At 37.2% G+C, this 12,793-nt stretch overlaps 1 protein-coding gene and 1 pseudogene across 4 annotated transcripts in view; one reads left to right on the forward strand and one right to left on the reverse strand.

Moving 5' to 3' along the window:
- Slc41a2 (solute carrier family 41 member 2) overlaps positions 1 to 12,793 on the reverse strand; it is a 120,979-nt gene that overhangs the window by 84,980 nt on the left and 23,206 nt on the right. For all 4 annotated transcript variants that reach the window (XM_074084273.1, XM_074084275.1, XM_074084272.1 and 1 more), the window contains one exon: positions 3,325 to 3,432. In XM_074084273.1, the coding sequence (XP_073940374.1) occupies positions 3,325 to 3,432 (108 nt within the window). The remainder of the gene's footprint in view (positions 1 to 3,324; positions 3,433 to 12,793) is intronic.
- On the forward strand, positions 4,501 to 5,746 carry LOC109702023 (ADP-ribosylation factor-like protein 6-interacting protein 6 pseudogene; annotated as a pseudogene).

Below are 12,793 nucleotides of genomic sequence, written 5' to 3' on the forward strand. Positions count from 1 at the left end.
ATGCTTTTGGAAATATTTTCTTTGAGGTAAAGTAGCCAAAACTTCATTTTTCCTGGAAAAGTTATGAAGTTGCTTAAATGCTTGTATGCTTAACTATATTTATCAGAACAAAGTTCATCTTTCAACAAGTGAAACTAAAGTCACCTTTTAACTCCCATTCTAGTAACTTTTTTTTTTCCCTAAAAGCTGCCACTTTGGGTTTTTCTAAACCTCTTCTTTATTCTCCTCTCCTGCCAAGAAGCTCTTGCATTGAGTTCTACCTAGGTGAGCTCCCTAGTCCTTATGAGTGGGAAGTGAGAAAAGATGGCAGATAGACCACGTGTATAATTTCAATATTTCTCAGAACTTCAATGAAGCCACATATGTTTTTGTTTTTTTCTTCTTAAAAGTAAACAGCTAAAGGTATACTTGGTGTGCATTCTAGGTGGATGAAGTATTAAAATCAACATTCAGGGCTGGGGATGTAGCTTAGTGTCGGAATGCTTGCCTGGCATGCCCTGGATTCGATCCTGGCACTGCAAAAATAAATTAATTAAATTAAATAAATGTTCAATTGTCACTAAATGTCACTATTCAGTAATGAATTACTGGGATAAAGAATAAATATGAAATTAAATTTTAAATATTTCATCACCGTTCCATTGTTTTTGTTTTTTGCAATGCTGGGGATTGAATCCAGCAACCACTCTACTGCTTGAGCAATGCCCCCAACCTCATTCCTAAGGTTTCTTTTAGAAATAATTTCTTAGCACTGAGAGTTGCTGGATTGATCCTGAGGTTACTACACTGTATAATACTACATACTTCCAAAGAAGTCATTAGAGAATGAAGATTATTTTGGGGTACTCCGCCAGCCCTAATGCTGCTGAGAATCATGGTACTACCTAATTATTAGACTGTCTTTCCTACACAAATTATGAAAGGCTTCTCTCCTATTCAATTTCTAGGGTTGAAAATTTGGTTACTAGTGATAATTATTGAGACGATTACTTAAGCTGAAGCTCTGTAAACTGTTTGGTGATGATGTTCTCTAAATATTTTCAGACAAGTCTAAGACTGCTGCTCTAACTTATTTTTTATTTTGATATTTTAATGCACTTATTGCTTTCTAGTATCACTTAAGAAAAATACACCCTTAAACCTTGGATCTAAAAGTGTGATAATGGAGGAATGGAACTGGATTTTAAGATACCAAAACAAGTAATTGATTTCCATCGACTTGTCTGTTTTGTTGTTGTTGTTGTTAGTTTGCTTGTTTTGTTTTTTTGTAGTGCTGGGGGTTGAACCCAGGGCCTTGCATATGCCAGGCAAGCACCTTACTACTGAGATGTGTGTCAGCTTTTACTGCATCCATGCCAATTTTACTATCTTCTCAAGAGTAGACTGACAGTATTGAATTGGCAGACCTCATATAAGAAATACCTCTGCTCCTCAAGGTGTACCCATTTGGTTATTTCAGAAGGTTCTAGTAAAAGAACAGCTTTCTCTACAAGCAAGGACTGGTTATTAGTTAGTAAGACCTTTTGTGCTGGCACTGTTACCTGTCGGGTATAATATTAAGACTCTTGTTCGAGCCACCTTTTAAAATGTACAACTTCTCTTCCATCTTGGCTTTGAGGTTGTTGTTGGTGGTTTTGGGTTTTTTGTTTTGCTTTAACACAGGGTCTCACCACATAGCCCAGTTTGGCCTTGAACTTGCAATTCTCCTGCTTTAGCCTCTCAAATGCTGGGATTACAGGCATCCAACACCACACCAGCTCCATCTAGTTTTAATAACCTGCAGAAATATCCTACAAAGCAATTTCAAAATTTCTTCTGTCATATAATTTTCCCTAGTTTGAATAAGCTTTTCACTCCTGAAATCTAGAATCAATATAAATCTAGGTGTGTGGCCCTATGCAGCTCAGAGACCCCGGCAAAGATGCTAATAAAACATTATGTGATGCATTTCCTTTCTAAGTATCTGTTTTATTCAAGAAACCTTGAGGCAAGAACTCACAGTTGTCTGAGAGGTAGAGGGATGGGAGAGAAGAGGTAAGTGCTGCCACAGGCAGAGCAGTTGTTCAACTTCCACTTCTTGGTTACCCTTAGATACACAAACATTTTTTTCCTAGCTCATAGATGGATTCACTGCTCTAGCTTCTTTAAAGAAAAAGCAAAACTGTATGTACTAAAGGTATGGCAACTAGTCAGACTACCTGATGGCCTAGTTAACTTGTGAAGTGACCTCACTAGCTCTGTGGCTTGTAGAATTTGGTTCTACAATGTGAATCCCAAAAGAATGTTATAGTGATATGTAATGATATACTGTTGAGCTTCTAAAAATAACTCAGAACCCTGCTAGTGGCAGTATTTTAAAAAATGTTATGATCTTAAACTTTTAAGTGACAATTTAGCTATATGTATTGAAGACTTAAAAGTATAGATTTTTTTCTGAACAGTAATTTACAATCCTAAAGAAATGCGAAAGGAATAAAAATGTACTTATAAGAATATTCATCACAATATTGTTTATAATAAGAGCTTATATATTCAATAATGGATAATGAATTGAAACTGTGGTAGTTATACAACATAAAAGTACATAGCCAATAAAAATAATGACAGGGACCTATATTTATTTATATGGAATATAATCATGATATATTTTGAAATGGAAACCACAGTTCATAAATGAGAAGATACAGGATTCTAGTTCTTTTTCAGAGTATCTATATGCATGATATACCTAACCATATAAAGGTATAGATAGTCAAGTATAGAAGAATCTTTTTTTTGGTAGTGCTGGTGATAGAACCCAGAGCCTTGCACATAATAGGCAAGCAATCTACCCCTGAGTAACGTCCCAGCCAATACAGAAGAATCTATACCAAAATATTAACAGCAGTTATGTCTAAGTAGAGAAGTATAGGTAATTTTGTATTTTCTTCTTTATACTTTTTTTCCTCTTTTCTGTATTTCACAAAAAGCATGTTTTACACTTACAATCACAAAAAGTTTAACTACTACGCAAACAACCACAGAACCATAAAGAATCTCAGTATCTGACTTACTTTGTGTCTTAAACACTGATAATAACTGCTAGAATGTCCTGGCATCAAAGGGCAAGTACATTATTTCTTCTTGGCCTAAAGGAAGGTCAATAATTCTCAGATTAGACAACTGAGAACTCTCAGGGTATCAAGTCAGTCAAAACTACTGAGCAGAGCTCTGAGGTCCAGAAACTTACAGACAGACAGAGGAAAACAATCTTTTCCTGACACAAGTTCTTCTGGAAATAAATAGGACATGTGATACAGTAACTTGAGGCAGGAAAAAACTTACTGCGGTGGACAGTCTGGATGCCAATGTCATTTCCAAGTTCCCTTTAAGACCAAGAAGTGCAGGAACTAAAATGAAAACTTCGGTTACATTTTTGAACACCTCCCAGTGCTGTGGAAACATAAAAATAAATATTTCTGACACTCTTAATACTTTACAACAAAAGCCATCTCTAAAAATCCTATGTTTGGGTTTTTTGTAGCTCTGTTTTGTTTGGTGGTACTGGGGTTTGAACTCAGGGCCTCATGCTTGCTAGGCAGGTGCTCTAGCATGTGAGCTACTCCACCAGCCCCTGAGATTTGAAGCTTCAAGTTACTTTAGAAGATTCAATAGGAGTTAAGGTGACAGCTGACAGTCACTACATCCCAATATATATCCACCATGCTATATAACCCTGAAACATAAGTTTCACTTTATCACTTTTTTTTTTTTTGCCTTGGTAGAGACTGAACCCAGGGCCAGACAAGAACTCTACTACTAAACTAATCCCCACACTACCACTAATCTACGTCCCCAGCCCTTGATTATTTATTTATTTATTTTGGTGGCACTAGGGTTTGAAGTCAGAGCCTGACACTTGCTCAGCAGGCACTCTTACTGCTAGCCACTCCACCAGCCCTTTTTTGTGATGGGTTTTTTTCAAGATAGGGTCTCAAAACTATTTGCCCGGGCTGACTTTGAACCGCGATCCTCCTGATCTCTGCCTAAGTAGTTGGGATTACAGGCATGAGCCACTGGTGCCCAGCCAGACCTTGATTTTTATGAGACAGGGTTTCACTAAGTAGCTCAGGCTGGTCTTGAGCTTACCATGTAGCCTAGGCTTGGCTGGAACTCATAAATCCTCTTGCCTCTACCTCCTGAGGGCTGGGATTATAGGTGTATGCCACCACATATGATTGCAAAAGTTAATACAGCTAGTGGTTAAGAGCACAGACTCTAGAACCAGACCATCTGGATATGAATCTTGGTTACAACACTAATTACAACCTCACAACTACTATTAGCTAACTTCACAAATGAAGAAATAAAGATTCAGGGAGGTTAAATAATATTCCCAAGGTCACCAAATAGCTAAAGTTTCATGTTCTGGTTTCCAGTTTAGGGTGTAAAGTAGAGAGGATGTGGAACACAGGACCACAAAAAAGCCCCAAACTGGAAATCAAATTTGTGCCTCTAAACATGGATCTGTCAAATCCCAGCTGTGTGATTCTGGATATGTCATATATCTTTCAAATCTTTGTGTCTTTATATATAAAACAAATACAGTATCTGCCTGTCTAGTGCTAGAAGAACTGTGAGAGTGGAAGTAACAGATATGAAAGTGCTTTCTAAACTGAAAAGACCAGAGAAATATTTTAATAACACAAAGTGACATTTTACAAATGCTGTTAAGAGGTGGTCATCCAAGTAAGAGGCTTTATGAACTAAGCATTTTAACTTCATGCCAAAAAGTGTCAAAAACACACATTTTGTCACTAACACCAAGACAGCTGAGTAAAGTAAAACTTACATTCATCAGAAAAATGAAAAATTTCTGGTTTTCTCCCAAAGAGGCTGCTCCAAATAAATACAGAACTGGGTCATAAGGGCAGTTTAGAAATGTTTATCACGTCAGTTGCCCCTAAAATCCTGGTTCAAAGAATTCACAAGAGAAATCCTTCCAAAACTCATGCCACTAAAGATGTGCCTAGTGGAGAGCGGGACAAGTTTGGCCCCCACGTCGTCGCCACCTGGTTACTTCAGCTCCTCTCTCTCGCCCTATGTATTCCGCCTTCAGTCAGGGGGACAGGTGGGGTGAGGGCGAAGTGGATGAAGAGGAGGGATGTGACCAGGCGGCCCGCGACTTGAGCGCGGAGTTTTCGGCGGGTGAGCATGGGCGTCCGAGCCCTGGAGCAGGCTGATGGACTGGGACTGGGACGGGTCGCCAGTGCTGCGCGACAAGCGCAACGGGGTCTTTCCGGTGGCCGCAGGCAGCCGGGCCCAGGCTCGGCGGTGGCCCGTCCAGCTCCTCTCTATTTTGTGTTCGCTGCTGTTCGCCGCCCTCCTGGCTTTCCTCCTCGCCATCGCCTACCTGGTCGTTAAAGAGTTGAACGCTGAAAATTGGAAGAATGAAGAGGATGTAGACACTGGGCTGTTAGGATCCCTAACTGCTGGATTCTCCTGCTGCAGCTTTTCTTGGACAGTGACTTATTTCGATTCTTTTGAACCAGGAATGTTTCCTCCTGCTGGGTTCAAGAAACTCACTGGACATTCTTTCCACGTGGGCTATAGCATGGCGGTTTTGAATGGCCCTGTAGCTGCTCTTACTGTGCCATGGTGCCTCCTGTAAACCCACACTGGAATAATACTTTTGGCAAAAGTCATGATCACTTTGTAATAACAGAAAAGAATATCATTACCTACTCAGAAGACTACGAAACTTTTATATGGCTCAAATATATGTAATCATTGTCGTCACTGGGGAGGACCTTTCAAAGCATTATTCTAGAGCCTAAGCATTGGGGAATAGTTGAGTATGAAGTTTCGAGTACTTTCTTAAAAGTATATGCTTACCTCATCTTTTTACTTTGGTGTGGTAGTTCTTATCAGTTTTAGAGAGCATTTTAATGGAGATCAAACTTGGAAAATTGACTACAGGCCAAGGACTACCTTACCATATATACACAACATTTTTGCTAAGATTACTGATATTACTGTTTAATTGAGACAGTAATATTATTTACTTATACATAACATTTGGAAAACAAATAATGTCTATTACGATATTTTATAGAAGCTTCTTTTAAGTCAGGATAGTTTTCGATATTCATATGATCAATAGAAGGTGAATTTATACTTCTTATGGGGAATAATTCCTTATATATTTTCCTACTACATATCTAGAAAACTGTAAATGTTATTTCATAGCTGGTGCAACCTTGTCATTTTTACTAAGTATTTTGACTATTAACAAAAGCAGAAAAACACATTGACCTAAGTTTTAAATTAAATAAAACTATTTTTAACAAAAAAAAATCTGAAAAAGGTAAATTTAGTCATAAAAATAGAGAAATTTGAGGCTGTTGATTATTTCTATTTTCCATAAATGTAAATATGTTGATGTACATATGGTTACTTCAACAGAACTTATATTGCTTTGTTTTTAATAAATGAAAACCTGAAATTTTTGTATGCAATAAATAAATAAATAAAGATGTGGCTAAATAAGCACTGGGGGTAGCCTGGGAAGTAACTCAGTGGTAAAGCACATGTGCCAGGTCCTGGGTTCGATCACCACCACCACACAAGAAAAGAAAAAAACAATGGAGGCCCAGTAGCACCTAGAGTTCTCATCTTAAAAACTTACAAGCAAACAATTTTACCCATGTTTTAGAAGGGCTGAAGATTGCAAAGTGCTAACGGACTATGTACTCTTCCATAGTGAAGAATGGTGATGGTGATGCTGTTTATGGTGAGTCACACCAAACATTAACAGTAACAAATGTTAACAGTAGCTAACATTCACTATTCCAAGCAGTCTTCCTTAGACTTGTTCATTTAATCTTCACAATCAACCTAGGAGATAGATCCTGTTTTTATCAAATCCCAGACATAGCTCAGGAACACATTTTACCTAGGTCATCTTTTTAAGACATCTACCTACATCATTGGACCTGTTGAGATGCTACATCTCTAGGTTACTCCTTTGGTTACTCTTTTCAGGTTCAATTCAAATCAAATACTCATGTGAGTCTCAAATGAAATCTCTAGCAACTTGTCATTGATATGGTAAAAATAAGAGCTAACATTTATTGATTTTTCTATCCGTGCCAAAAAAATTCTACATTATCTTCTCTGTACCTCCAGACATATGCATGCAGAAGATCCCAAACTTTCTCAGAAATATTTTCATGGCTTTCCCAGGACAAAAGAACTATTTAACAGTCCTATTTATAAAGTGGTTATACTTAAACAACTTAATAAATAATTTTATCAAGTTTATAAATTTAAATAAAAACACAATTGAAAGAACATTAATGTCATTTTTATATAATCAGAATTACTTACTAAAGGGACATGGGTACCTAATGGGCACTGCATTTAACTTCTCAAACCTTGTCACCTTCATTTCCTGTTTTAAATTGTTTTGTGTGATACTTGCATTTTACCCATAGCACTGTTAAAACCTCCTTTGCAAAGATATGTCCTCATATCTTGTTAGTAGTCTGTGGATCATCCAAGAGATGTCACTGTGTTTCCCTCAAAATTTGATAAAATCAAGCCTGGCACAGTGGTACATGCCTGTAATCCCAGCTACATGAGAGACTGAAACAGGAGAATCATGAATTCAAGATCATCTTGGGCAAAAGAGAAAAACTTCAAAACATTTTTTAAAAAATATCGTACACCAACTTTGGGGTGTCTCAACCCAGTTTGGGAACTGTAGAAATAGTGGGAAGCAGTAGAACACAGCAGTCCACAGAAAGGGCTCTGCAGTCAGATTATGTAGGTTGAAATTCTGTCTCTACTAAATACTACGTGATCTGGGGAAATGATGGTTTACTTTCTTCATTTCAAATAGGGACATAATTGTACTTGGACCGTGCCTGTACATGCAATGAAATGAGTGCTTATTAACTATTAACACCAAGATATATTATCAGTTAATTTTCCCAAAAGAAACAAATGCCAACCAAGAATCCTATGACTAGCAACTGTATTTCAGAAATTAAAGAGAAATAATGTCTGTATAAAACCAGCAAAACCAGAAAATTCATCACCACCAGACTGGCTTTCAGAGAAATGATTAAGGGAGTCCTACAATACATGCAAAAGGATTACAACTACCATGATAATGCACGAAAGCACAAAACTCACTAGAGGGGCTACATAGAAGAAAAAGAAAAACAATCCTTCTCAATACAGAAAACCACAAAGATGAAAAGAGAATCAAGCCTTATGAATATAGAAAACCTCCAAATCACAAAAATGAGAAAACAGAGAGGAAGAAAGGAACAAAGGCTATACAAAACAATTAGAAAAAAATTCACAAAATGAGCTGGGCATGGTGGCATATACCTGTAGTCCCAGCTACTTAGGAGGGTAAGACAAGAGAGTCACTTGAATATATACGTTTGAGACCCACCTGGGCAACTTAGCAAGACCACATCTCAACTACAGTGAAAAAGTATTTTTCCCACAAAATGATGACAGCATGTCATTACTGATCAGTAATAGACTTGAATGTAAAAGGATGAAATTCCCCAGTTAGAAGATTTAGACCAGCTGAATGTATTAAAAAAAAAAAAAAAAAAAAACCAGAACCCAACAATATGCTCCCTACAAGAAACTCATTTCAGATTAGGAGTCATGGCTCTAGTAGAATGATTGTCTAATAAGCACAAACCCTGGGTTCAATCCCTAATACCATTATAAAAGAAAAGAAAAACTCACTTCATTAGTAAAGACATACATAGGTTAAGAGTAAAAGAATGGAAAGATATGAAAATGAAGACACCAGGACCAGCTATATTTATATAATATAGACTTTAAGTAAAAGTTGTGAAAAAGACAAAGAATGTTACTACATAATGATAAAGGTATCAATTTGATAAGAAAAAATAACAATCATAAATACACATGCACCCAATGTTGGAACACCAGATTACATAAAGCAAGCAGTGGATCTAAAGAGGGAAAGACTTTCCAACAGAATAATACTTACAGCCTTTAGCACTCCACTTTAATCAACGGATAGATCATCCAGATGAAAAATCAATGAGGAAACAACAGAATTAAACTATACTATGGGCCAAATGGACCTAGAGAACATTTTGTCTATTAAGAAGGATAAAAAGATAGATGAAAAAGTACCTAACAGAAAACCCAAAAGTCAAAAATACAGTAATTACAATATAGATGAAATGGAGAGACAATTTACCAAAATCACACAAAAAAAGAAAATCTGACTAGCCCCATGACTTGTAAAGAAACTCAAGCTCTACCAAAGTACAGTGGCACATGTTTATAGTTCCAGATACCCAAGAGGCTAAGGCAGGAAGATCGCTTGAGCCCAGGAGTTCAACACCAACCTGGACAATATAGCAAGACCCCCATCTCTTAAAAGAACAAAAAAAGGAAATTCAAACTGTAAGTAAAAAATTCTCAGCCCCAAAAAGTACCAGTCCCAAATGCCTTCATCAAAAAATAATACCAATCATTTAAAGAAGAAATAATGACAAAGTTACATAAATCCTTATAAAGAATAGAAAGGGGCTGGCGCTGTAGCTCAGTGGGAGAGCACTTGCCTACTATGCAAGTGGCCCTGGGTTGGATCTCCAGCACCAAAACAAAAAAGGCAGAGTGGCCAGAGAGGACCTTTTCATTTACAAGCCAATTGCCAACAGCATTATAAGGAGGACAGTTATGGGCTAACTTTACTCATGAACATACATGCAAGCAAAATGTTAGCAAACTTGGCAAGAATTTTATAAAAGGAATATACATTACATCTGGCTGTGTTTATTCCAGAAATGTGGGGTTAGCTTAATGAGTATTATTTAATTCCACAATGGAGTAAAGGAGAATATTACATAATGTCATCAATAAAAACAGAAAGAGCACTTGATAAAATTCAACATCCATTCAATTTTAAAAAATGAAACATTAGTAAGCTTAAAGAATAGTATAAAAACCAAGCCAGGTGTGGTGGCACACATCTGTAATACCAGCTCTCAGGAGGCTAAGGCAGGAGATCATGAATTCAAAGCCAGCCTGGGCTACAATAGTAGGACTCTGTCTCAAAAAAAAAAAAAAAAAAAAAAGAATATTACAAAATTCAACAGCACCCCCCATATTTAATCATGAAGTGTTAAAAACTTTCTCTTTGATATGTAAAACAAGAAGGCTGCTCTCACCCACTTCTATTTTATAGTGCATTCAAAGTCCTTGTGAGCACAAAATGGCAAGAAAAGTTTAAATGTTAAAGAGTTAGAAAGAAAGAAAATTGTTATTATAGGTGATATGGTTATGATGAAGGAATTCAAGAAGACCCACACATAAATTATTAACATTTTTTGTGGTACTGGGGTTTTGAACTCAGGGCCTGCTTGTTAGGCAGGCACTCTGCCACTTGAACCACTCCACCAGCCCTATAAATTATTAACACTAAATGTGATTTTAGCAAAGTTGCTAGATATATGGTCAATAACAAAAATCAATTTACATACCTACAACAAACAGAATATGAATTTCTTAAAGAAATATATAACTTACAGTAGCATAAAAAGGTATCACATAACTGGGAATGAATCTAACAAAAATGATTTAAAAATATGTGTTCAGAAATTCTAAAACATCAGTAAGGGAAATGAAAGATGCTTAAATAAATAGAGGCTTTACTATGTCATGTTGGGAGGCTTGGCATTGTAAGAGACAATTCTCCCCCAAATCATTTCTATAGCCATTATAATTTATGTCACAATTGCTACAAATATTTTTGTGGAAATAGACAAACTTTTACTAAGATGTACATGGAATTACAGAGGGAAAAAAATAACCAAAATGCTTTTGAGCATTTTGGCAAAGGGAGACCATTCTCTACTGGATATCAAGACTTATAAACTAAGGTAGTAATTAAGAAGTGTGATACACTGGGCCAAGTGGCTTACACCTGTAGTTTCAGCACTCAGGAGCCTGAGGCTAGAAGACTGGGAGTCTGAGACCAGCATGGGACACCCTGTTTCAATATAAACAAACAAAAATGTAGTGCCAACATACATAAAGGCACCAAAACAACAAAATACAGAGCTCAGAAACAATCTACACATAAATGGGCACTTGACTTAGAACAAGCTAGGCAATGGAAAAAGTTCATTTGTAGCTTCGTTTGTTTTTCCTTTTAATTTTATTTATGTTAAGGGATCATATAATAATGAAGATGCAACTGGAAATCTATGTGGAAAGAAAAGCCGTAGTCCCCACTTCACTTCCTATTTAATAATCCATTCTAGGGAAGGAATGATCTCAATTTAAAATCAAAACAACAAAGCTCCAATAAAGTAATACAGGAAATATCTTAATTACCACAGGGTATGGAAAGATTTCGTAAGAAGAAACAACACACACCGTGGAAAAATAAGAGGAAAAAACTATTTCAAAATTAAGGATTTCTGCTCATCAAAACACACCCATGAGAATGTAAAAGGCAAGCCACAGAAGGGGAAAAGATATTTTTTAATATACAGAACTAAAAGATTTATATATTATGTATATCCAAAATATACAAATAACTCCTAAAACCTGGAAAACAATCAAATAGAAAAATAAGCAAAGAAGCTCTCCCAGTAATATCCAAATGGTCAATACACATCACGAGTCATCAAAGAAATCCCCATTAAAACCACAATGAGACACTATCCCACATGTGCTAGCATTTCTAAAATTAGAGACTGCTGATTCCAAGTATAGATAAGAATATAAATGCTGGGGGCTGGTGACTAACGACTGTAATCCTTGCTACTCAGGAGGTAGAGATCAGGAGGATCATGGTTCAAAGCCAGCCTTGGGCAAATAGTTCTCAAGACCCTATCTTGAAAAATTCCCAACACAAAAAAGAGCTGACAGAGTGGTTCAAGTGCTATGGTGCCTACCTAGCAAGGCTGAGGCCCTGAGTTCAAACCCCAATACCGCAAAAAAAAAAAAAAAAAAAAAAGAATATAGAGCAGTAGGTCCTCTCCTATACTGCTAATTAGGCTAATTACGTTGTAAATGGGCACAACCACTCCAGGAAACCGTTTGACATCTATTAAATTTGACTTGAAGATTACCTTTCTACATGTACAGTAAACAAAAATCCATGCACATATGTACCCAGTGGCCAAAAATACCACTCCTTCTGATGTCCACAAACATTGGAGTGAGAAAGAGTAGTAGGGTCACATAATAGATTACCCTAGCAATGAAAATAAATGAAACTGCAGATTCACCAAGCTTACATTATGCTGAGCAAGAGAAAAGCCAGACCCAAAGGATCATCCAGTCTACTTCCTATTGCATAGTGCTCAGAAAGAATCAGGTGAAACTCAACAGAGCTTAGGATGCACGTTTATGAAGAATCGCAGCAGGGGCTCACTGTGAAGCCAGGCCAGTGATTACCTTAGACCATGTGGGGGAGCACACAGCCAGAAGGGCACAAGGAGCATTAATGAGCATTGGCAATATTCCCTTTTTCCGGGGGCGGGGAGGGGGGGGCAGGGGAATCAAGAGCTTGAATTCAGAACCTTTACCACTTGAGCCATACACCAAGCCCTTTTTATTTTAGCTTATTTTTCAGATAGAGTGTTTGCCAGGGCTGGCCTGGAACTGTGATCCTCCTATCTCTACTCTACACATAGCTGGGATTATAGGCTTGCACCACCATGCCCTGGGGGGTTTTTGGTTGTTTTTGAGATAGGCTCTCACTAGCTTTTTTGCTAAAGAAGGCCTCAAATCT

The sequence above is a fragment of the Castor canadensis genome, chromosome 8 (genome assembly GCF_047511655.1).
Source record: "Castor canadensis chromosome 8, mCasCan1.hap1v2, whole genome shotgun sequence".
Taxonomy (NCBI): domain Eukaryota; kingdom Metazoa; phylum Chordata; class Mammalia; order Rodentia; family Castoridae; genus Castor; species Castor canadensis.